At 38.3% G+C, this 26942-nt stretch overlaps 1 protein-coding gene across 1 annotated transcript in view; it reads right to left on the bottom strand.

The window, feature by feature from the left end:
- Positions 1 to 26942, bottom strand: part of Notch2 (notch receptor 2) — a 152811-nt gene that overhangs the window by 62780 nt on the left and 63089 nt on the right. The window contains exons 3-5 of the mRNA XM_015505075.2: positions 23441 to 23700; positions 20227 to 20562; positions 11075 to 11197 (exon numbers count right to left, since the gene is read on the bottom strand). Coding sequence (XP_015360561.1) covers positions 11075 to 11197; positions 20227 to 20562; positions 23441 to 23700 — 719 coding nt within the window. The remainder of the gene's footprint in view (positions 1 to 11074; positions 11198 to 20226; positions 20563 to 23440; positions 23701 to 26942) is intronic.

Here is a 26942-nt window from a genome sequence, read left to right as displayed (position 1 = left end):
ACATGTGTACACTTGGCCTGGGGTATGCCAGTGACTGAGGGGAATGATGGGAAGGTAAGCATTCAGACAAGCACGAGACTCTCAAGGGTCTCCTCCACTAATACCCAGACATCACCATGTTGTTTAAATTCCTCAAAGGCCTGGTTCTCCTGGTAACTTCCACTGCATTCAGGACAGAATTCTAACACCCACCTGTGTTTCCCACCAAACTCTCAGGCTCTTGCCTTGAAACAACATGAGCTCCACCACTTCAGCCTTCTGAAATTTTTCAGTGATCACACAAGTATCTGGGAAACTCATCCTGCCCTTTCCACTAAACAATTCTTACTTACCGTCTATATCTGAAATGTCCACTTTCTCAAACAGACTATACCGGCCTGAACAAATTAGTTCTGCCTGTTAATGTGCTATACTGAAACCCTCTACTTGTTCTGCAAGGCATTTGTTTCAGTCCAAAATTTTAAAAACAGTTGGATGATTTATGTCTTGTTTCTCACTACTGCTAAGGTCCTGTTTACTTCAGGAACTCAAGTTCTGTGGAGAAATAGGTGGTAACTCTCTACCTCATCACACATCTCCAGAACTTAGCACAGAGCCCAGCTAATATTACTTATTTAAAAGTGCTTGATAAACATTTGTTAAATGAATGTCTAACTCTGTCTTCTCTTACTAAAATCATCCTACTCCTGAAATAATGGTAATCTTTCACAACTCATTTCTCCCATAGCCACAAAGTGTGTCTGTATTTTATTCACATCTCAAAGTCTCCCTCACCACCTTATTTACATGACCCACAACACACAAACTTCTCATCACAGTCCCCTTCCTTTTTCGCTAAACTAAACCTTATTTGTACCATACCCAAATCTACCTTGCCTTTGCCTACTAATCCTTCAACTATATCCACAGGCAACACCACATTATGGTGGACACTTTCCTTAAGTGAAACCTCACCTTTTCCTAAAGACACTATCCCAGACAGCCCTCTCTAGGGAAAAAAAAAAAAAAAAAAAAAAAAACTCCCACTGCCCTCCTCTTCCAATGGCTGCCATCTGAATCAAACTAGGGGACAAAGAATCAAAGTCAGGCCTGGTGACACAAACCTGTAATACCAGTGCCTCAGAAAGTTGAGGCAGGAGGATCACAAGTTTCAGGCTAGCCTGAGCAACTCAGTTAGGCTGTCTCAAAATAAAAAATAAAAAAGGGCTGGAGATGTTACTCAGTAATAAAGCACTTATGGGTTAAATCCCCTGCACGAAAAAAAGAAAAAGAAAAAGAAAGAAATGCCCTTTTATTACCCAATGCTGCTACTGACCTCAAACAGTAAAAGTAAATGTATTAAGTTATAAGCACTTTACCTTGATTGTCAAATATAATCTTTAAAAGTGACTAGCTCACTTTTACAGAAGCTGCACAAACCCAGTCTACACCAGAAAATGTATTAAAGTATCTAAGTGAGAAGAGACTCTCACTAATAGTTGTGAATTTGGAGAGGTACAGTTGAGCCAAGAACAATCAGAAAATCTAATGCTCCAATCCATTCATTAATTCAATAAAGACACACATATACACAAACTGTGCTAGGCTCTGACCTATATGCATGAGGGTTATAATGATGAATTAAATAGATATGATTTCTACCCTGTAAACCTTCCAGGCTAATAGTGGTTTTATAGTCAAAAAAACAACAATAATTAAGGATGATAAGTGCTTTAGCAGTTACCAGGTTGCTTTAGGAGCACGGAGTAGGGAGAACAAAGAAGGACTATAGAACGAGACTTTTAAGTGAAAGCCTGTGGGACATACAGGCAGAGCAAGGTTGTGTAAGAGTATACATGTGAGAGTATGTGGGGAAAACAGGACAGGGTGGGAGTATTTCAGGCAGAAGGAAGTGATGTGTATAGGTTTAAATGAAAAAAAGAGCATGGCTCATTTGAGGCAATGAAAAAAGACTCAGTGTGGCTGAATTACAGGGAGTGCACGGGGGAGTGGAGAGATGCAGCAGGCGAGGGTTACATCCAGTTCCTTGGAACTCAATCCAAAAACAAGGAGGACCCACTGAAGCGTTTTAAGCAAAGAAACAACTCGATCCAATTTGTGTTTCAGAAAGCCCATTCCGCTGCAGGCAGGAGAATGGGCTGAACTCCATCTCACCCCTCCAGGTCAATAGCAATTTAAAGCACCAGGGAGTCCCAGCCTCCTGTGGCCGCTATAGCAACAAGAAAGTCTGCAGTGCATCTGGGGCAAATTCCGGATGTAACACACCAGAAAAAGCATCCAGTGTGGATGCCATATGGAAAACCATGGAAGTTGGGTCAGTGCTAAGCATTCAGGAAGTGGACCCCTGGCTCAGAGAAGAAAGTAGTGCCAAGCTTTGGTCCCTGTTACTAGGGGTGAAGATGGAAAGAACCTAGAGGAGATGCACATATGACATAAAACAACAAGAATACAGTTCAAATACAAATCAGGATCAGAAGCTGTAAAGAAGAGAACTGAAACAAAGAAATATAAATCGGTAATAAACGAAAAGTTTAAGAAGTTCTCACAAAAATGCAAAGCAAAACACAAGCAGATTATAACACAAAGAAAGAAGATTTTAGCGTTGGGGAAAAAAGAAGGAAAACCTAATGTAAAAATAATACCTTTTTCTATTTTGATGGCAAATGTTGCTTATCAAGAGATCAGCCACATTCATCTGGCACTGTGCTTCCTACAGTGCTCACCACAGAAAAAGGAACAATGTTTAAAACTGGAAATGAAATCGCCACCCAAGGATTCAGTATCTAGCCAAAACACCATTGTACATGAAGGCAACTAAATCAGAATCAATTTTTCACATACCTAAGGGCTCCCAAAATATGCCAACATGTCACTTTCTTGAAAAAAAAATTACTTAAAGATATACTTATTTGACTGAAAAATTAATCAAAAGAAAGAAGTGTAGAATGAAGAGGTTGTGACATAGCTGCACTAGTAGCACAAAATAAACTGCACACAGAATTAAGCCTATAATATCATAAGTTGGATCATAAAACTAACTACCAAAAAGAAGTTTAAAAGAAGGTGCATACACTTTTAAAATTCAATAATAAAATACTGTAATTTGAATTTTAAAAACCCAGATTGCATATACAAAATCTAGGGAGTGAAGGAAAGTTATAAGAGAAATAAAAGTATGCTAATTCTCCATCTGAGAAGGAAATTAATAGATATAGTTTTGTTTTTGACTCTTAAAACTAGGAAAATGAGCTTGGCACAGTGGCACATGCCTGTAATCCCAGCAGCTGGTGAGGCTTAGACAGGAGAATCCTGAGTTCAAAGCCAGCCTCAGCAACTTAGTGAGGCACTAAGCAGCTCAGTGAGACCCTGTGTCTAAATAAAATACAAAATGGGGCTGAGGATGTGGCTCAGTGGTTGAGTGCCCCTGAGTTCAATCTCAGGTACCAAAACAACAACAACAACAAAAAGCTAGAAAGATGAATTGAAGTTCAAATATTTAAACACAAATTCATCTAAAAATAAGAAACACTACCAACAAAACATTTTTCAGAAAACTAGAAAAAAAACAAGCCCAAACTGTACGGAACAACCAGAAAAACTAAAATAACCAAAGCACTCTTGAACAAATAGAACAAGGAAGGAAGCATTTGCATTATCTAACTTCAAACTACATTACAATGCAGTACTGATTAAAACAGCATGGTATTCACCTAAAAACAGAGACTAATGGAACAAAATAGAGGACCCTGAAGTAAACCCACATGTGTACAGCCAATTAATTTTCAACAAAAAGCTAAGAATACTAAGAGGGGAAAGGACCACCTCTTCGCGATAAATACTGCTAGCAAAACTGAATATCCACATCAGAAGAATAAAGTTAGATCTCTGCCTCCAAACCAAACCAACTCAAAATGGATTAAAAACTTAAATGGAAGACATGAAACTACTAGAAGAAAACATAGGGGTAATACTTCCAAACAGTGGAATGAGCAAGGAATTTTTGGACAAGACCCCCAAAAACACAGGGGAAAAAAAAGCAAAACTAAGCAAATTGGATTATATCGAACTAAAAAGTTTCTGTACAGCAAAGGAAACAACCAACAGAGTCAAGAGACAACCTACAGAATGGGAGAAGATATTCGCAAAATGCACATCTGACAAGGAGTTCATTTTAGAACTAAAAAATCTCAATAGCAAAAAAAAAAAAAAAGAAGACGAAGAAGCAAACAAATAACTCAATTAAAAATGGGCAATAGGGGCTGCGTGCGGTTATAGCTCAGTTGTAGAGCACTTGCCTCGAACGCATGAAGCACTGAGTTCGATCCTCAGCACCACATAAAAATAAATAATAAAAGTATTGTGTTCATCTACAACTAAAAATGCATTTTTAAAATGCGAAATAGACCTAAATAGACATTTCTCAAAAATAAGAAACTGAAAAAATGCTCAATATCACTAATCAGGGAAATGCAAATCAAAACCACAATGTGAGATATTACTTCGCTCCAGTAAGAATGGCTATTATCAAAAGATAAGAAGTGCTGGTGAGGATGTGGATAAAAGGGAACCCTTGCACACAGCTGATGGGAATGTAAATTAGTACAGACATTATGGAAAATTGTATGGTGGTTACTCAAAATTTAAAAATAGAACTACCACACAATCCAGCAATCCCACTAGGTATATCCAAAGGAAAGGAAATCAGTATTGTCAGAGACATCTGTACTCCCATGTTCACTGAAGCCCTATCTACAACAGCCAAGAAATGGGAACAACCTATGTGTCCATCAACCAATGGATAAAGAAAATGTGGCATATACACACCATGGAGTACTATTCAGCTATAAAGAAGAACGGAATCCTGTCCTTATTTGAGTCTCCTGGTTGTCACTCACTCAATAGCCATCAGTAAGACTGGTTCTCAATCCTAAAGAGGCTGATAATCTATGAGGTGAGCAGAGCATACAAACTAGTAAATACAGTAAAGTACTACAGGTGCTGCAACAGAGGCATGCAGAGTTGAATCAAGAGCAATGTTACAGCCCTGAAGAAGTCAATTCTTCTCAATCACCCCTTTAACCCCACCAAGTACTTAAATGGTTCTAAATTCCTATCCATGTTTCTTTCAAAACCTCATTCCTTCATATTTTCCACCTCCTATAATGGTTTTGTGTAGACTTCTTTATTCCTTCCTAAACAATTTTTATAATTCTTGAATGACACAAATTAACTCTGTTAATCTTTGTGTTTCTTACAGCATCCAGCATGGATTTAATAATGTTGTGCAATAAGTATCTGTTATTTAACTTACAGTCATTCCATGCAGGCTTAAAAACCATTAAGTTAAACTAGATCTTCCTGTAATGCAGCCAAAACTAGACACTGAGTAATGAACCACAAGGACAGGAAAAGATCCTTCAGTCTCACCTCCTCATTTTGCTAAACCATACTATATATTCACTCCTGTTTCCACCAACATAGCCCCCAATCAGCTTTTGGACCTCTGGAATGAGGGTGCTTCAGGTTAGCACTCTGGCAGTCTTCCCACTGGAAAGAAACTGAAATTGGGGTGGGAAGTAGAATTCCAGATAGCAGGCTAATTATCTGGTACTCACAATCAAGCTGACAGCAGAGAAATTGAAACCTGAGATGCATTTTCCCATACTGCCACACCGAATATAAATGAGAATACCTTTGCAGCCCAAGATATAATTAGTTTCCACTCTCAACTCAAAAGCTCCATCCCGGGGCTGGGGATGTGGCTCAAGCGGNTATAGTATTACATGCATGTGGGTAAACACACACACACACACACACACACACACACACAGTGATTTTGAAAAAAGATCCATTCCATGGGACAATGTGTCACCAACTAGAGGCTGGGCTGAAACAGAGATACCTATTTCAACTTCAGAACACCACCATGCAGAGACTCATTTTCAGATACAAGGAGCTCCTTCCTGCACCACCTCTGGCATATGCACTCGCTGGTTCATGCCAAACATTTTTACTAAAACTGGAGCAACTAAGAGCAGTGGGAATCTTAACCAACTCTTTAGGCTCATCATGCTTATAAAGGAGCTGAGAAAAAATCTGGTCAGTTTTATTTGACTCGTATCCACCTAGCTTTCATTGTTCACTTCTGCTTAATGTCCCAAAACACTACTCCAAGCCCAAGCTGAAATTACATTTCTGGATTAATAACAAGCACAGGAAAATAAATCACATCTGCCCCAGGAGTGAACCCAAAACCAAAAGCAGTTACAGAAAGGAATTTCTGAGTTGAGTTTAGAGTCAACTTTAATTCTGAAGGAAATGAACCTTTAAAAAGAAAATTCAAATAACAATGTACGTAGACAAAACATTAATCTACTCTGTTCTAATAAATTTTGGGGCCTTTTAAGACTTTCTTTTCCCTTAAATGGATATCTGCCAGAGTAGAACTTCTCTGATAAGATGGCATGGTGCCAAAGGCAGTATGATAAAGACATTTGTGCTCAGGCTGCATCAAACCTTTAGGTATACTTTCATTTCCTAAAGGAACATCTAGTTATTCAGACTTATCTCCATAACAAGATTCTTATAAAGAAGTAACCCCCATTCTCACCCCCAACACCAATTTCTTTTTTCCACCTGAGCTCAGGCTAGTTGAGAAGGCTGGTAGTAGTCTCTGAAAGCACGAACAAAAACACTATTTGGACAGCTATAGTTAAGTGGAAAGGCTCTGAACTAGGCTACAACCAGTTCTGTCCATACTGATAGGGAAACCACAGCGGACCAAAGCCAACACACTCTTTCTAATGAGGCTCGCACAAGGCCTCCTCTGCATGTGGTTACCGGTCTGTTGCTCTACCACCAAAGGACACAGTGGGTACTCCCACTTTTCAGCAGCAATGATAATACGCTCAGAGCACCTTCACATCTAGAATTGTGCTGTCTAAAAGAAATAAAACAAGAGACAAAGGTATAATTCTAAATTTTCCAGTGGCCACTTAAAACAAAAGAAAAAAGTCTTGGGGTGTAGTTCAGTGGGAGAGCACTTGCCTAGCATGCCTGAGGTCCTGGGTTAAAGCCCCAGCATGACAAAATAAAATAAAATAAATAACAAATAAAATGAATGTGAAAGGAAAATGTGAAATTAATTTTAGTAGTATTATTTTTATTTAACTCAACATATCTAAGACAAATTTTACTATCTAATTAATATTTAAACATTAGATGTTTTACCTTTTTTTCATGCTGTCTTCAAAATCAGGTATTTAATGGATACAATACTTCACTTCAAACCGGTCACATTTCACATACTCAACACAAGATGTGACTAGCAGCCACCAAACAGAACAGCACGGATCTACATTGTTTAACATGGTTGCTATTTGCTGAATAAATTTTTATTTATTCACCACTGATTCACCTAAGACCCCAATAAAATAAGTGAGAGATATTAGTTTTGTGTACAGCAAATAAAGCCTTCTGACAAAAAGGAACTGATTTATTTACCCCAAACAAACCACAGAGTTGGAAAAACTTCTACTCATCTTGAAGTCTAGAACTTGCTACAAAAGTTCAAGCCTTTTACATATGTATACTTGGAAAATAAAACTATCTATTAGGTTCTTCTCACTAAAAATCTAGCAAACTCCCAAGTCTCCATTTATTTTAAATTAATGTCTAGTGTTTTCTGTCATATAATCTCATCCCTTCTTTTTCAGATGGCTAGCAACTTCATTTCCTCTCCTACTAGACTAAAACAACCCCTTCTTTTCTATTTTGTCAAAAGCCAAACCAAACAATTCATGCTTCAACTCTACAGTTGGCAATTGCAAAGGAAATTCTGAACAAATTTGTAATAAAGGCTCTTAGGTATAGCAAAAACAGCACCAAACTGAATATAAAACATTCACATAATGTTAACTCCTAACCTCAAAGCAACCAGCCAGATTCCTAAAATGGGAAAAAAAAAAAAAAAAAAAAAAAAAACAAGGAGTAAATCACTAAGTACTAGAATAATAAAATTATAAACTGAACTTTCAACCTATTAAAGAAACCCAAAATCCTTAAAAATAAAAAATTTAAAAAGACAACTCACAGAATCAATTTGATAAAGAAAAAAGACTGAGTATTTATAACTTGAAAAGCCTAAATTCAAACACTAACCCAAACGCTATTTGCCTTGGGCAAATTATTTAACCTTTTTGAACATGCATATCTGTGAAAAGGATATTTAAAATATTATACTCCTAATACAGTGATTGTAAATGTTCACAAAATGTATTATAATTAATAAATTATTCAGTGCTAGTAAATAACAATTAATTTCTATACTCCAGCCCCACTCATTTTTTTTTATTGGTTGCTCAAAACATTACAATGAACTTGACATATCATATATCATACATTTGATTCAAATGGGATATGAATTCTTATTTTTACCACGTGTACAGATTGCAGGATCACACTGGTTACACAGCCACGTTTATACATACTGCCATACTAGTGTCTGTTGTATTCTGCTGCCCTTCCTATCCCCTTCCTATCCCCCCTCCCCTCCCCTCCCATCATCTCTCTCTATCCCATCTACTGTAACTCATTTCTCTCTTTTATTTTTTCCCCTTTCCCCTCACACTTATATGTAATTTTGTATAACAATGAGGGTCTCCTTCCATCTTCCATGCAATTCCCCTTCTCTCTCCCATTCCCTCCCACCTCTTGTCCCTGCTTAATGGTAATCTTCTTCTCATGTTCTTCTTCCCTGCTCTGGTGGAGCAGGCCAATCTGGAGAAAAGCAATGGAGTAAATGAAGACATAGAATGTGGAACAACACAAGCACAATGTGGGAGAGCTGAGAGCAGCTCTTACTGCCAGAGTCTGGAGAGCTGTTGGATGCATGAGAAGACTAGAGAAGCAGATAGAGCTGGGGCATGAAGGCTTCATATAACACAGGGAGCATTTTGGGGCTTTATCCTGTTAATGACAGGCAGGGCAGAAAACAAGTCTTGTCACTGGAAATCAAAGTATTGACATGAGTTAAAAAGGGAAAGGAAACCTATGGTGGGAAACTAAAGACAGAGGATCACTCCAAATGACAGCCAACAGATCAAAAGAAATAGAAAGCACCACATGGAACTTATCTACTACCTCTGCCACCCTTTCTAGAAATACAAATTACACTGAGAAAGAAACATCTTGCATAGAAAAGAGGCATTTATTAAATATCCTGAGGTAAGAAATTTGGGTAAAATATCATTTTACTGGGAAAGTTTGCCCCAAGATCAGACCTTCCTAATTAATATCAAAGCAGGAAACCAAGTGTGGTATCAAAGAAAAATCAGCAACAAAATTACAATACCATTTAATCTTCACTGGAATCAGAAGCCTGCGTACCACACAGAGTCATGCTCCCACAGGGCACAGGGAGATTAGAATAAAGTCAAGTTCCTGACACTTATATCATCCTGCCCAGAACTAACTGTGAGACTCATTAAAAGCAGAAAAAAGTCCAAATCTTTTCAGTTACGGCTGATCATGTGATTAACTTTATAGTCATTTCTAAGTGGAAAAAAAAAAATCTACCACAAAAATGGCAAAAGCTAGGGAGAACAGAGAACATAACAGAAAGTGCAGAGGGTTGGAAGTGAAGTTCTAGGATCAGGACCCCATGAAAAAATTCTAGGGAAAGTCCAATTCTAGGGAAACCCAGTAGGAAAGTATTAAAGAGGACGGTTTGGGGATTAAAAGCAGAAATATGGGCTTTTCCAGAAAATCATGTTATTTAAGCTTTAAATCCTTTTTATCTTTTCTATTCATAGTCTATAGAACAAGAGTACTCTAAATAATTAAATGCTGCAGATAAGGGAAAGCAATTCAGAAATGCTAAAGAACACCAGGCAGGAATGACTGCAATCCAGCATAAAGACTTCTCTATAACAGAGAGTTCAGTACTGGTACTGAAGTTTCTTCTTATAACACTAACTTATTCTTTGGGTTTCCACATTGAATCAATCCATTTCTCTCAAAAACTTTCTGACTTAATTGTCTTCACTTTCAGTAGATAAATAGATGGATACAAAAAGAAAGTAGACCACAGTCTGCATAAAATCACCCAACTTACTAAAGTAAAAAACTTAGGATAATGTAAAGAAACTTCCAAGAGGGTATAAAATTAAGCCAGACTACTCTTCTAATGTCAGAGGCAGAAAAAAATTATTTTTGACTTGTGTGGAGAAAGGGATACAAGAAAGACAAAGCAGAGCTGGGGTTGTGGCTCAGTGGTAGAGCACTTGCCTAGCATGTGTGAGGCACTGGGTTCAATACTCAGCATTGCATGCAAATAAATAAATTAAAAGGTCCATCAACAACTAATAAAATGTTAAAAAGAAAGAAATAAGACTCCCAGCGGGGAGCCTGAGGCAGGAGGATGGCAAGTTTAAGGCCAGCCTTGACAACTTAGCAAGATCCTGTCTCAAAATAAAAAAAGAGAAAGGGCTTTCAATGTAGCTCAGTGGTAGGGCACTTGCCTATCATGCACAAGCCTTTGGGTTTAATTCCCAGTACCATGAAAAAAAGAAAGAAAAAGGAAGAAATATGAGTATAATAAAATAATGTCCAAAGTACTTGCTCAAGCTTTTGCTAGTTAAAAGATATGACAATAAGATAAGATAGATATCTATCTGTGAACAAATAAGATCTGAACTCCTGTGGTGTATATAGTTTGGTTTGGCATTTAAGTATGCTCTTTCCTCTCAAATATTTATTAAGCATCTACTATGTTCCAGGCAACGTACTGTTTTTCCAACAAATAAAGTTCAGAGTCTACCAATAAAGATCTTCTCTCATATGCACTGTAGCACTTAGCACAGTGCTGAGTTCAGAGCAGTTACCCAATAATTCCTGTGAAAATTTATATTTGAGTGAACACTGAACGCCTGGGGTTAGCACTGCATCTGGCTCAGTTCATACACCTGTCTAAAGCAGTCCTAATATGACTTGTTCAAGGTGCCCACTTCAGCAGCAGTCTCCTCTCCTTCCCAAACCACACTCCATTCTGGTGGATTCATCACACTGTACATACCTGTCCACTGAGGGGGGCAGCGGCAGTTGTATGTATTGACCCCATCCACACAAACCCCTCCATTCTGACACTTGTGGTTAGGACAGTCATCAATATTCCGTTCACAGGTGCTGCCTTCAAAACCTGATAAAAGAGGAACAAAAGAAAATGACGGATTCTCATACATAAGCATTCTGCTCAGGACATGAACATCAGGACAGACCTGCTTCGTGACTTCAGTTCAACCTCCAACAACTGCTCAATGCAGGACTCACTATATTAAAAATTTCCCCATCCTCCAACTTTTCTGGCCTTAAGCACAGCTAGACAGTGTGACTCATTATACCATGGCATGCCTTCACAGTTACCTCACAAGTATTTCATGGTGTTTCCATGAAATAAAATCCCAGGGAAGATAAATGTCTTCATGGGACAGATATTAACTGGTTCCAAAAAACAGGGTATTAGATTTTCCCCAACTCCATACTAAACTACTGGGAAGAACAGATGAAAGATTACCTAATTACATTCCCTCCCACCCCCAGGATGATAGCTCAGAGGCCTTTAAAACCGGGGGTGAGAAATAGGAAAACAGAAATAGGAAAAATACTGAAATATTAAATATTATTATGGGTCAAGTCCAATCTCACCACCTACAAGCTGTTCAAAACACAGTAAGTTACAATCGATCAGTTTTCTTATCTGTAAAATGAGGCTGAGTCCACTTACCTAGCCTGCCTTTCCAGATCATGAATGCAGTACTATACAAAAGTTAAAAGCTATCTGGAAATAAGGTGACATTATTACTAACTAAACTTTCCAGCACTTCAAATTCTTCCTGCTCCTCTCTACATGAATACCACATTCATAGTACTGCTTCCTTCTTCCTGATTTTTCCCTTTTGTGAAAAACAAAACTAGAACATTAAACTTCACTCTAACTGCCTGCAGTGTTGTTGTCTGTAATTTATATAGTGGGATTCTTTCTCTTTTCTTGCTACCTAATTCCTAAGCTATTCAAGCCACCAGCTGGAAAACAATGCTAATGTTCAATGAACATACTCCTATTTAAAATATAATATGAGTAGATATTTGGACCCCTCAAAATATCCCTTAAGGTCCTTCTCTCTTATTGAAAACATTTATGGGTCTTACACTAGACACTAGGAAGAGAACAGTCAGTAAAAGAGGCAAAGTCCCTGCTTCTCTGGCACTTATAGCCTGGTAGGTGGGACAGATATCAATCACACCTTGCTCTACCCACCCCTTACCACAAGCTACTATGGATTCTACATCTGCTTAACATAGCTGGTTTCTCTGAATACAATTGTCAGTCATCTAAATGAGCTTAAACCAAGTAGCCAAAAATATTACCCCAAAATCAAAAGAAATGATTTCATGGAAGACAAATATTTGAAAGCTTGACTAAAGAAAATTATATTTCTCCAGGTAGTTGGTCCTCAGTCCACTTAAGGATGTATCACTAAGAAAGCCTGATAAAGACTATGGAAATACACATTCATATTTTTAAAAATTTATATTACTCATATTTCTGTTTAATCATCTGAAAGTCTTAGTAATGGACTAATGAGCCAGAAAATGCTGAATTGCTTAATCCCACCCCTGATTATGATAAAGTGAAGCCAAAGCTACAGATCTACCACACAGCAGTCACTGAATGGGAACTAAGGTTTGTGTTCCTAGCCCAATGCTTTTTATGAAGACATTCTTTAGAAAAGTTCAAGTTAAGGTTTCAGTTGGGGGGAGGGTGAAGCTCCTGGCGCACCACTGCTGGAACATGTGTGGTCTGTGGTGTCCTATAATTCCTGATGGTCATCTTCTCCCTAATGTATTTCTCTGTGACTCAGAATGACTTGAACAAGGTGTCAGGGAGGTGGTAAGGCTCTTGTAGCCAAGTTACAAAGAACAGAAACCAGGACCCTGCCTTTATATTAGCCACTGTTACAACTAACTGAATTCACCAACCACAGACAAATTAAGAAAGCAGAAGCATTTCAGCATAACCACAACAGATAAGAAATAAAATGTTTTCTTTTTATGTCTGACTGTTTTTGAGATAGTTCCTCCCGGTCAATAGGAAGGCAGGTAAGGAGGCAGACAGGCAAGAGAGGTAACTCACCGTGAAAAACAGTCTATGAGGCCAAACTACCTCTCCGCCCTGCCTCGAGACAACTGAGTGGCCCTGGGCACAAAGCTTAACTTTCTGTCCTCATACAGATTAACAAGACCTCGCCGGAAGAGTTGCTGTAAAGATTAAATAAGTGAGATTGATACAAAAAGCACTTGATTCAGTATACGGTGCTGGGTCAACTAGATGCCCATATGCAAAAGAATGAGGTTAGACCTCTTCACACATAAAAAATAGCTCAAAATGGACCAGGGACCTGAAGTAAAAGCTAAAATTATAAAACTATTAGACAAAAACAGAAGTAAATCTTTGTACCTTGAGGTAAGTAAAGGTTTCTCAAATATGCCCCAAAGCATAAGGGAAAAAAATTAGATAAATTGGACTTCATCAAATTAAAAACACTGGGTTCCGAAGAATGCCATCAAGAAAGTAAGAAGACTGCCCACAAATAGAAGAAAAGTATCTGCCTGATAAGAGACCTGAGTCTTGGATAAAGAACACAAATTGGTGTGAGTATACTATGTATTAAAACCAGAGATATGAAAAATTGAGCTCTATATATGTAATAAGAATTGTAATGCATTCCGCTGTTATATATAAATAAATTTAAAAAATTAAAAGAAAAATGTTCAATGTCCTGATCAAACTAAACAAACTTCCATGGTAACTGTTCAGTGTAATAATCAAATAAAACATTTTAACTCTTAAAAAAAAAGAAAGAATTTTTATAGCTTTATAAAAAATATAAATGACCCAATCATCAACTGAGCACAGGATTTAAGTAGACATTCTCCAAAAAAGAAACACAAATAAATAGTAAGTATATAAAAAGAGTTTCGACATGAACTTAACAAATGTTGATAAGGATGCAAAAAAATTGGAACCCTCATATACTGCTGGTTGGAATATAAGTACAGCCAGTTTGGAATATTGTCTGAGACTAACAGTTCTTGAAATTTTATATGATTTTATATGATTTATATGATTTAGAAATTCTACTCTCCTAGGCATATACCCTCTCCCTAAATGGTAACATATCATTATATCCACCAAAAACTTGTCCAAGAATGTTCATAGCAGCATTATTCACAATGGCCAAAATGCCAATCAACTGATTAATAAATAAAATGTGGCAAACCTATTTGATGGAATATTATTCAGCCATGAAAAGGACTGCAGTATTGATATATGCTATAGCATGGATGAACTTTAAAAACATTACAAGTGAAAGGAGTCAGTCATTAATGACTACATATGAAATGTCCAGAATAGGCAAACTGAACCAGAAACTAAATTAGTAGTTGCCTAGGGTTGGGAGGGAGTTATGAAGAATGGGTATTTCTTCTGGAGTATAAAAATATTCTAAAATTGACTGTGGTGATGATTACACATCTATGAATATACTAAGCCACTGAATTATATGCTTTGTAAAAGCAAGTTGGCATATGAATTATATCTCAATAAAGATGCTATTTATTATAAAAACAAAATATATTAGCTAATATTATTATGTATCAATGGGATTAGAACATCCACTAGAGATTATATACTCTAATCTCACTACTGCTACAGACAGGGAAGTGGAGGGCCACAAGGCTGAGCTGCCCATGACTAAACGGCCAGCAGGCAGGAGTCAGCACTGAACCAGAAACTCTACCCAGTTTTTGTCAGTATGTTTNCCCCCCCCCCATAAAAATAAATAAATAAATAATGTTTTTTTAAAATAAAAAAAAAAAGTTCCAATGTCTGAAATACATTGCAAGGCGCTGGGTCAATCTTCAGCTCCACATAAAAATAAATATAAATAAAGGCGTTGTGCCCAACTACAAGTAAAAAAATATATTTAAAAAAAGAAATAGAGACACAGAACTCTTTTTGGAAATAGCTAGCAAATTCTTGTAAGAAACAACCCATCCAAAGAGCGGGGGCAATGCTCTAAGAATAAGTCACAGAGCAGACACTACTAAAAAATACTTTTTAAAGTTTTTAGGGGAAAGGGAAAAAGACAGGCCTCCAGACTTGTGGGTGGGATGGCGTGGCAAAGTCACAAAAAGGGCTCCCACAGCTGCACTAATAGGAGCCCATTTCTCAAAGCCAATTCCCGTCCTCACAAGGCCAAAAGGAGAGAAATTAAAGTGAGAAAGAACATTAAAGACTGTGCTGTTACAAACTGGTGGGCCACTTCATTGATTAAGGATGGCAGTGAGGAGGGGAGCAGACAAGTCTTTAAATGTGTCATCCCACACAGAGAGCAATGTCTCTCAGGGGAGCATCAGTGCCTTTCAGGCACTGGGAGGTGTGAGGGTGGAAAGGGGCAAGGGAGAAGGGAAGATGAGATGACATAACCAAGATGCTCTTGGGCCAGGCACAAAGTCTTGGGGAAAGCGCCCATAAACAGGAATCAAAGAGCAAGGGGAATCAGGGGGTACCTAGAGCTGGACAAAAGCAAAATGACACAAGCCTACTTTTTTTTTTTAATTTCCAAGAAAGAAATCTGCCACAAAAACAAACTTGCCAATTAACATAATATCCAAGAGAAGACCACCCGATTCTGAGTGTAAAGGTGGAAGAAGGAAATATTTCTGGTAGTTCTTGAGCTCAGGAATCTGAGAATAGACACAAAAGCCACAAAACATGTGAAAACTGTTTTTTAATGCACAGTGATGCCACATCTATCCAGCCTGTGAAGTGTAGGATGGTTCAAAAGGATCAACCTTCACTGATAAAGACAGGACATACCAGGCAGCTTTCTGTGAAGTTTGAAGAAAAAATTATAGAAGAATAAACAGATGTGAGAGAAAAAGAAAAGGGAAAGTACACTGAGAACTGTCCAATCCAACTGTGAACTCACAAGGGACAGCAGTAGACTCAAAACAGCCCACTGTGTTCTGATTAGTGTGCTATTTATTAAAATATCCACAGACATAAAGCCAGCCTAACACATTCTCTCCCAATTGGTTGGCTGGAAACCAAAATACTGGGAGTCAATGATCCAATAATTTATTGTTCTTGTGTTAAAATTACTGCAGCTGGGTGCCCTCCTCAGGGCTTCTTCTACTACGGGCTTCACATGATGGAAGCTTACGAAGAAGGGTCTAGATTATTAACAGCTGCTGATCCAAGGAGACTATGGAATGTGGTTCCTTGATTCCATTCTACTAGTTCCCTCTTAAAGATAGCCTTTTTTCCTCTCTGTGGAGAAACATATTTTCCATGTCACACCAGATGAGTCATTTTTGCAGTTTTGATTCCTTCCCAATGAGTCCTACAATAATACTAAAATCAACTCTCAGTGACCACAGTATCCTTTGCAGGAAAAGAATTTTAACTTAACCATTTAAAGGTAATCACTAACTTACATGCTATTCACCAACTTGAGTTGAAAAACACTCCAAATTTCTTCCTTTTTTTATTTTAAATTTATTTATTTATTCTAATTTGTTATACATGACAGCAGAATGTATTTCAATTCATATTACACATATAGAGCACAATTTTTCATGTCTCTGGTTGTTCACAAAGTAGAGTCACACCATCCATGTCTTCATACATGTACTTGGTATGTACTTCATACATGCACTTCATACGTGGTAATGATGTCCATCTCATTCTACCAACTTTCCTACCCGCATACTCCCTCCCTTCCCCTCCCACCCCTTTGCCCTATCTAGAATTCCTCCATTCCTCCCACGCGTCCTCCTACCCCCATTATGGATCAGCAAAGCCAGGCTCAGTCTAGGATGCCTGATACCAGGAAGAAAATGAGAAGCCCAGAGTCGCATACTCCATTATGGTGACCTGACACTGCAACAGTTGGTCAGTCAAGAAGTGTGTGCAGGCCTCTCAGGTTTCAGGAAATGTTTTTAAAAGGTGTTTGGGGCACTTGTGGGAGCAAAAACAAAGATCCAGCTTTCATTCTGGAGACAGGAAGAGGCAATAGGATTTGGAAAAGATAAAACAATAAACAATAGGCAAAATGAAGTAAATTACATAGCAAAAATTATATAGTAAGAAGATAAGTGTCACAGAAAAATAAAACAAAAAGTAGACCAAGGTCAATAATTAAGGAAGGGGGCTGGGAAGTGCAAAGACTTGGAATGTGGTAAAAAGCAACCATTTCTTGAAAAGTTGCAAAATAGCTCAACAAGCCACTGAAACCTCCTGAAGACCTGGTGTCCCCATTTTTAGAACAGAAATACTAATTTTCTTTAAATAAGGAAACTATTCACGAGGAGATGGTGAATACTACTTTTAAGTAACATTTCAATCTCTCGAATAATCTGAAGGAAAAACTGAGCAAGGGACAAGAAGAATAGTACTGCACCACAAAAAGAACTTAAAAAGAAAATCATCTCCAGGCACTATTTCCCTATCTGGAAATCAAATGAATACTTCCCAAACTTCACCTGGGACATAAGAACAACAGCATCTTACAAACTGTAAATATATATTTATTCAAAGTGTTGCTATATCATCTATGGTTTTAAATTATTTTATTTCCTTCTACAAATTTGTTCAAGCTACTAATCCATTTTAGACCATGGGACCCTATGAGGCAAGAAATAACCTACTTAACTATGTCTAAACAGCTACACAATGCTCTGTACATAGGTTGATATGTGACAAATTCTATTTGGTTAGAATTATGAGTATTTCAGGGGGTTTTTTTCCCCTTATAGTGTAAACATATTATTTTAACCCACATAACTCAAAGCATTTAAAGAAAGCAACACGTCTTCAACACACTTCCAGGAAGCAGATGAGCAGTGCAATGTAACCCAGTATGATGCACAAAAGCTCAGGCTTTGGAAATAACATGCCTGGGTTTCAGGAGCCCAGCCTCTCCTGTTATCAGCTCTGCAACTTTGGGTAAATTTACTTAACACGACCAAATTTCAGTCACTTCACATGAGAAACTCAAAAAATAACTCCTAACCCCAAGGATTTTGTGTTTAATTACACTAATGGGTGTGAAAGTACCTGGCAGTACCTAACTCAAAAGGTTTTAAATAAATGTTAGCTTTATCTTTGCCCAATCTTCTCCTTGCTTAAATCCCCTCAGCATCCCCCAACACACCGTCAGTGAATAAATAAATGTCTTGCTTTACATGACAAGTAGAACATGAAGAGAGCCAAAAATCTCACTCCCTAGCCCACCAGCCCTGGCAGCAACTTGGCTGAGGAATGCCTGGTTATTTCCTTTCTCAAGGAAGAGATGCTATTCTTGTTTGACAGATCTCTTCCTGGACACACTCTCAGAATTCCCTAAGGTTCTTATCGAGGTTAATGGAAAACAATGCAGAGACAATGGGAGTGAATAATCACTCTCTCTCAGCTAAAGACTTCCTTTATTGAGTTCTCTGACTTCCTCTCAAAATTTTGCTGCCAAATCAACCTACTGTTCTGGGCAACTATTAAAAGTAATTTTCTTAAAACTGAAAACAGTATCTAGCCTTCAACCATAAATCACACTAACCTCAATTACTACCCACTTAGACCATTACAATATTAGACTACTAGAATGTTTGCAATATTAAAATATTTACGAAACTAAATTGTTTATATTTCTATTTCTGTCTCTAGCCCTGAAAATGCAAACAAATACAGGAGTGAGGGATATCTTTTAATTAGTCCTTCTGCAAGATAATGTGGATGACAGAAATATTATGATAATAAACATCTACTTAGTAGAGAATGATAACATTATTCTTTATTGAAAGAGAAACTAAAAGCAATACACATAATATATTCTTACGACTTAAATGATAAAAAGTTTTCATTGCAACTAGTAGCAGTGTCTTGTGTTACTGTACCCCAAACACATAACAGTACCTAGAACATAGCAGAGAGTCAAGAAATTTTTACTAAATGAAATGAATAAATTACTCTTTGGTCTTATACTGAGGACCAACCTATGACCCTTAACTCCCAAAAGATAAAACACACAAACCCATTTTATGTGAACCATATCCACAACACCACAATCTAAGATTCCCACTCTGAAACAGTGGCTAGAACAACTTCTTTTTGAGACCATTCTGCTTATTTAGCACATTATTCCCCCCCACACATGCAGTTTTCCTTCTTTTGTTTTTGTTCTAAGGATATTTGTATAAAAACAGGATCCTTGTTGCTTAGTAATTCATTTGTTCCAGCTGTTTATGCTCTGTTCCCAATCAAAATTCTTGGTTTTCAGCCTCCTCATCACTTGTTTAAGGAGTAAAGTGATCTGGCCATTTGCTCCTCCCTGCCAAGGAACACCAGCCTGGAGCTTCCAGACCTAGCTGCTCCGTTTTTGCCATCTACCTTGGGTTACTTGTGTGCTCTAAGGCACTTCTACCAGCCCAGAGGATGACAAAGTATTTACTTAGTCTCTCATACATTATCTACCAGAGGCCATCAAAAAGTACCTATTGATTAACAGCGGACCCCCCTCTCAGCTTCAAAATTCTCCAGCCTCAAGATAGGGTAGGGTTACCCCCAAATCAGGGAAGGTACATGGGTAAGGGTTCTGAAGACCAAATCTTCAGGGAAAATCACATATGGGAGGGTGGATGCATTCAAATTATAGTGAATTACTCTATCAGGGGCAAAAGCATATGGGAAAGTTGTCTACCTACTCTTAGTGTCACTATAATTTAAAGTACTTTATTAACCATGCATACATATTTTCCAATGTCTAATTCTCATTGTGTTCTTCTCCACTCCAGATTTGCCTGTCCCTTTCCCAGAACTCTATTTCTCTTATATCATCTGATTCTCCAGAAGGGACAATAAACAATTTCCTAGCCACTCATCATCATAAACCTTGACATGTTAAATTACCCCCTGCTCAGTTTATAGACCACAGTGGGCCCATAAAATTCCTCCCTCACTAGCAAGCCACCTCTCACAAAATCCTCACTTCCCTTTTTCCCTGCTTTAGTACACTTCCTAAAGGAACAACTGAACCACACTCACTGACTTCCACCTTCTTCTTGCAATTGATTTGTTTCCCAATCCTAGGACACTAGGGAGTTCCTTACCTGGAAGGCAGTTGCACTCAAAAGTGAAGTCACCAGTCTGCCGGCAGGTGCCTCCATTGACACAGGGGGAGGGTGCACAGGGCACATAGGGGCTGTCACAATGTTGGCCTGTGAAGCCTTGGGGGCACTGACACTGGTAGGAACCAGGTAGGTTGAGGCAGGTGCCACCATGCTGGCAGCGTCCTGGTATGTCACACTCGTTGACATCAGTTTCACACTTCTGCCCTGTGAAGCCTGTGAGACATTTGCAGGAGAACTGGTTGGCTACAGTGGTACAGGTACTTCCATTTGCACATGGATGAGACAGGCAGGCATCAGTCCACTGGCACAGCTTTCCTACAGAGGATAAGAGAACTTAGTACTTTTCATATAATCAGGAGCCAGCCCCAGCTTCAAAACCCCTCTCCCATCCAAGAAGTGACTGCAGGAGTTCTTGCATGGAGATCCTCAAGCTCTTTGATTTTATGGAAGAACAAATCAGAGCTTCCTCAAGATTGTCTGATACAAGGGTCCTTTCAGAAACTCTCCAAGGCCCATAGATGAGACTCAAAGACGTCATGGATAGAGCACATAAGGGGATCACATTGTCATACGATGCCCAGTCCTGAAGGATTACACTGGTCCCTATGACACAGGGTCTGATCCATCCGTTCTCACACCTCCCTGTCTTTGCACAAGCTGCTCCTCCATTTAGAATGCCAGCTTCTGTTTTGATTATTTAGTGAACTTTTCCCTTATCTTAGCAACTTTGCTCAACAGTTACCTCCTCTATAAAGTCATTCTTAAATGCTCCCCAACACCGCAGCTCTGCTCTTTCCTTCCATTATAAATAGCTGCCACACCAACAGGGGCTAGGTCCCCCTGGTATATTCTCAAGTTATTTTACTGCATACATTAAAATGTACTGATATTTTCCCCAACAAGTTACTAAAGAGGCCTCTTAGGTCAATATTACTTCTATTTCCTTTAAACACAATATACTATCCATTCTGGGAAACATTTTGTTAATATGTGGTCTTAATATAGGTACTGCTTGATATGTTTGGAGATGGTGAAGGATCCCTGGCCTCCAATGTGTCAGAAAAAATAGAAGCTGTCATGAGTACAGGTGTCTGAAAAGGTAACTTCTGTGGGGTCTTCCAGGCAGAAAGACACCAGGAGTAGGGGGACTCCGCCAGGCTAAATGCCAAGGTATCTGTCCACAGGAAGCAGAGCACATTCTTGAGAGAGGGAGAAAGGGAAAGAGAAACAGAAATATGCCCAAACTTTTAGTAAATCTGGTATTCATATGACTTTTTTGTTTACATTAGCCTAAGTCTTTTATTTTTTAAGCTACAGATGAGAACTCCCTGGATTTGTTAATAATCCAACTGGCTGTCCAAATATTTGACCCCACCGAAAAGCAAATGAGAGACATGACAGCTTTGCTAAAAGGAGAAAAGTTGTGATATGTGAGAAATGTCACACAGAAATGCTCTCTGCTTATCAACGAATGCCAAACCAAAAGGGAAAGGACCAAACAGACTTAGGCACAGCACATATATCTCAGGTGCTGAGCAGAAAGGAAATGAAGGAACTACCATTTTGGGCCTATTTTTTCCCTTCATTTTGCTGAGAGGTATGTATTACAGCAGAAAGGGACATAAATGTTTACTTCTGGAGACCACAGATATCAGGGTGCCTGCCCACAATTGAAACAGAAATGTCCTTTAACTTAGATTCCCACATGTACTATGTACAGGCACTAACTTGTTGCCTCTGCTTCTTAGTCTGGGTGTAGATGAGCTAACAAGGTCTAACTAGGTGAGGGTGAAGGGCTCTCACAAAAACCAAAAGGATGAACTCAACCTGTAGAGAATGGTCCTCCTTTTCTCAATTTAATAAATAACAAATTTTCTGAATTTAATAAATACCAATGGTTCACTTTGAAAAAAAGCTAAGATCTACCTCTGAAGAAACCAAAATCTATTCAGGTAAGAGACATGTAAAAAAATCAATTACAGTAAAATGTGACATAAAAATAATCGAACTGTGACTAACTGCCTAAAGCAACCATGAAAGGATCACTAAGACAAATCAGGCAATCACCAATCATAGAGAAGAACAGAAGAACACTCCAGGAAACCACATGGAAGCAACAGGAAGTATGACATCTCTAAGAAATGATGAAAATATAAGTGTGACCAAACCTAGATGCTTGTGAGATAGTGAGGCTATGAAAAGATGTGAGGCATACACTGTGATGAGCCAAAGTAGCCAAGTAAAGGGTTTACAGTTCATTCTGTGGATGGCAAAAATTCATAAGACACTACAAAGAGGTGAGTTTGTTAGATCTGCATTTATAGCTAAAGCTACAATATGATGGATGAATGAAATGAAGAGAAAAAATCAGTTAAGGAACTACTTTACCAATCTAGGTGAGGGATACCATAATCCACACCTACAGAATAGCAGAGCAACTAGAGAAGAATAAAAGTGAGAAATAATTCAGAGGCTGGCAGGTAACAGGATCTTAAGAGGCTGCAGACAAGGAGAGAGAGTTTCTAGTCTTAGTATTTGGAATATGTATTGGTGTCACTTATATCAACATGCTAAGTTTGAGGTTCTTGGAATATTTCTAAGGAAAAATGTAACAGGTAGTTAGAACAGGAGTCTGAATGTTTGGGTGGGGGCAGAGGAACAGGGATGACTGTGAGAGTAATTGGCAACTAACAAAGATGATGACAGCTGTTGAAGCAACTGAAGAAACAGATTCCTCAGGGCGAGCTGTGATATGGCTCCAAACAGGATTTCAGGAAACGTGAAAATTTAACAGATAAAGACAAAACAATGTAGAGAAAAAAAGAAAGAAACAAAAAAAAGAAAGAGCTCACAAAACCAGAGAAGTCAGTGTCCTGAATGTCTAAACAGCAGACATTTTAAGAAGGAAGTAATCATGACTTTCCTTCTAGTGACAGTGACTTTCCTTTAGTGAATTTGCTTTGATCCCTAATCCTGACATAAACACTTTATGGAGTCAAATATGCCTAAGTATTTGACCTTCTTTCTTTCTCCTTTTCCACTCCTTAAAAACTCTCAAACAGAAGTTGAGGACAGTTCCTTATCATAATGCTGGGAGACCGACCCTACAGGAGCCAGACACTATGATCTAAAAAAGCAAAATAAAGGTACCTGCTAAGAGTAGGAAAGTACAAGGTTGAGCCCCCTTTGTTACCTGTAAAACCAACTTGGCAGGTGCACTCATAGGTATCCCGGCTGAGCATATGGCAGGTGCCTCCATTCAAGCAGGGGCGAGACACAAAGCAGGGGTGAGAGGTGGAGTACTGGCAGTCCTCGCCCGTGAACCCGGGAGCACATCGGCAGGTAGCTTTCCCCAACATGGCCTGGGCCACACAGGTGCCACCATTCTGGCAGCGGTTCTTCTCACAGGGGTTTCGATGTTGGCAATATTCTCCAAGGAAGCCCTCTGGACATCTGTAGAAAAAAAGATGAGTCCATGAAAACATCTGATGCCTCGTAAGTACAAAAACTTATAGTAATGTGGTTCATCTGAGTAATACTAAATTGTGAATCAAGAGACTGAAGGCACAAGTTATAGAACTGCCTCACTTTAGGAGAAGGAGCACTTAGAGAACTTTACCACATACTACCTGGTCCTTCCAAGTCTTGGCAGGTGACAGAACACAAGGCAGATGATCCAGCAGAGTCTGCCACCACAGTGAGTCAGCATGACCCTTACTCAAAGGCAAAATACACTACAGCTTTGTTCATGTAGGTACAACCTGGAATGATGTGATTTCCCATAGAGCACTGTTGATACCTGTTTGCTTAAAATCATTAACTTTCTCATTTTTTTAAATTGATTTTATTTTTTAAATACATGACAGTGGAATGCATCACAATTCTTATTACACATAGAGCACAATTTTTCATATTTCTGTTTGTATATAAAGTATGTTCACACCAATTCATGTCTTCATACTTTGGATAACGATATCCATCACATTCCATCATCATGTCTAACCCGCTCCCCCTCCCACCCCTCTGCCCTATCTAGAGTTAGTCTATTCTTCCCATGTTCCCCCCTCCCTACCCCACTATGAGTCTGTCACCTTATATCAGAGAAAACATTCGGCATTTGTTTTTTGGGGGGGATTGGCTAACTTCGCTTAGCATTAACTATGCCCTTTGATAGGATTACAATGTTCACATGATAATGCATGGAATCAACCCTCTTATTCCTCCAATTTAAAATATATAAGACATCATGTACTTTTTCAAAATTAAGTATCAAGAAATAGTAAATTCTTTCTCATTGCCGTTTAAACACCAGTTGGCCTGCACATAGCTTTCTGGGTTAAATTCGGGTAATTGAGATTGCAATAGAGAAAAGGGGAAGGAGGTACAGGAACAGGGAAGGGTTCAAAAGGGCATTCTAAAACCTGTTAATATACAAGTGTCAGATTTTTAAGTCAAGAAGGCATGAAATAAAATTAAAATAACAAAATATCTAAAATTCCATATAAACACCATAATGAACGAGGAAAATAACTGAAAAATAACATTCTATAACATTTTTCACATTAGGGCATTGAGGAAGATTTTTATATGCCACCTCTTAATTCCTATGATGTATAACTGCTCTAAATTGGGAGTAATATTTTTGACAATTTTTTTCTAAACAACATCAAATAGGCATGGGAAATCTCAAATTTCATATGAAGAGATTATTTAAGTGGGACATCAAAGAAGTATTTAAAAAAAACATAAAGACTTTGATTCTAACTATAAATTTTTCTATTTGGCTGGAGACCCAGATATTTGGTTCAAACTATTTCTCCATTTTACTCTTTGGGGCACAGAGAACTGAATGCAAAAGGCTGTTCCACCATTATGTCAAAGATAATACATTTAGATCAAACTCTAATTCTGACCCTCTACACCAGCTCCTGTCTTATCTTCCTGTGCAGAATTACTGGGTGATTCTCCTAATCACATAGACCTAAAACACTGGGGTCTAGTTGAATTCATTCCTGGTTCCACTGATCAGATCCAAGACATTTCATTAGCTACTGATTGGCCAGTTGAGGTCTTCAGGGGCCAAAGTTATTGAGAAAAAAGATAGGTCAGCTATTAGGGAACTAAGACAGTGCACTAGCTAAAAGGGCTTGGAGGAGAAAACAGAGCCGTTCAACAGCTAGAGCATCAGTGATGTAACTGGCCGCAGCTCCTCACCCCTTCCTGAAGCTGTGTACAGAAAACATGGCAGAGGAAGAGCAGTGAGGGCTCTGAGCACCTTCATGAGAAAGTCAAGCCAGAAACAAGGAAGCAGCAAAGGAAAGTTCACAGCACTTGGTAAAGGTGACAGTAAAGAGTCTGTACCTCAGAAGGTGAGAAGGTCTTGTCCCAGTGCCCGTGACCTTCCTGGGCAAATTACTATCACCTCTATTCTCTCACCTCTTAAAATAGTTAAGAAAGCTACCTCATTCTGGCAGTATGAGAACTGAACAAAGTCAAGTATGTGAAAAACCATATGAGTATTAAAAAGCTTTACAAATGAGAAACATTTTTTTCTCTCCTTTGTGCGAACTAAGAAAAATATGATGCCTTAGCCAAAATCACAGCTTGATTTGATAATAGAGTTTTGTTTTTGTTTTGTTTGTTGTTTCTGAAGTAGAGGAGCAAAGAGTACCACTATGGCACAGCTAAAGTTAACCCTGAGTTATATTATTAAAAGCACTTGCAGCTTATTCAAGCAATGTGTTATGGATGATGTTAAAAACTGCAACACAATTCTCATTTACAGTGACAGTCCTTCAGGCATTAGGCCTGGCTTGGCTCTCCCATGTGGGAATTATTCACCTTTTAAATAACAGCAAACTTCTAAACCTGGGTGGGCTCTGACCAGATTTTCTCCTAAATATTACCACTCTTAAAACTACCATAAGGCATCTGCCAAGAGAATACAAATTTATTTAAATTTTAACATCGTAAATACACAATGAAAACAAGGTTCCCAGGAAAACAAAAATGGAACAAGGCATGAAAGTTTCTGGAACAAAAATATTTCTGAATTATCTGTTTCTAGGGGTTAAGCCACATTGTTGCTTCCAACCAAATATGAAAAAATAAATTTCAACTAAGACATGTTGAAGAAACCAGTCAAGTAGAGACTGGTAAAGCACACTAGCTCCCAGGTCTAATTTGACCAACTGTTCTGTTTTTGTATGGCCTGTGAACTAAAAATGGTTTTTATATTTTTAAATGGTTGGAAATATTAAAACAATAATATTTTGTGGCATTCAAAAATTATATAAAATTCAAATTTCAGTGTCCATAAATAGTCTTATTGGAGCACAGCCATATTCATTCACCCATGACTGCTCTTGCACTTCAACGACAGAGTGGAATAGCTGCAAAGAGACCACAGGACCCACAAAAATAGTACTCTCTGGCACTTTACATAAAGTCTGCCAACTCTAAGCAAAGATATATGGAGTTTATTAATAGCATTAATATTCTTATTAATAATGATGTTAATGAGGATGAAGAATATTCTCCTACTGGTTTCCTCAATGAAAATTAACTCATAATGTTTATTAATTCTTGCAAAAACATAAGTAAACACTTATTATGTACCAGGCAGCTTTCTAGTAGTCATCTCTCTGTATCCACAGACTCTATACCCATGCATTCAACCAATTATGGATTAAAAA

This window comes from Marmota marmota, unplaced genomic scaffold, assembly GCF_001458135.2.
Source record: "Marmota marmota marmota unplaced genomic scaffold, marMar, whole genome shotgun sequence".
In the NCBI taxonomy this organism is placed as follows: domain Eukaryota; kingdom Metazoa; phylum Chordata; class Mammalia; order Rodentia; family Sciuridae; genus Marmota; species Marmota marmota.
Note: the sequence above shows the minus strand (reverse complement) of the source record. Positions and strands in the feature narration are given on the sequence as shown.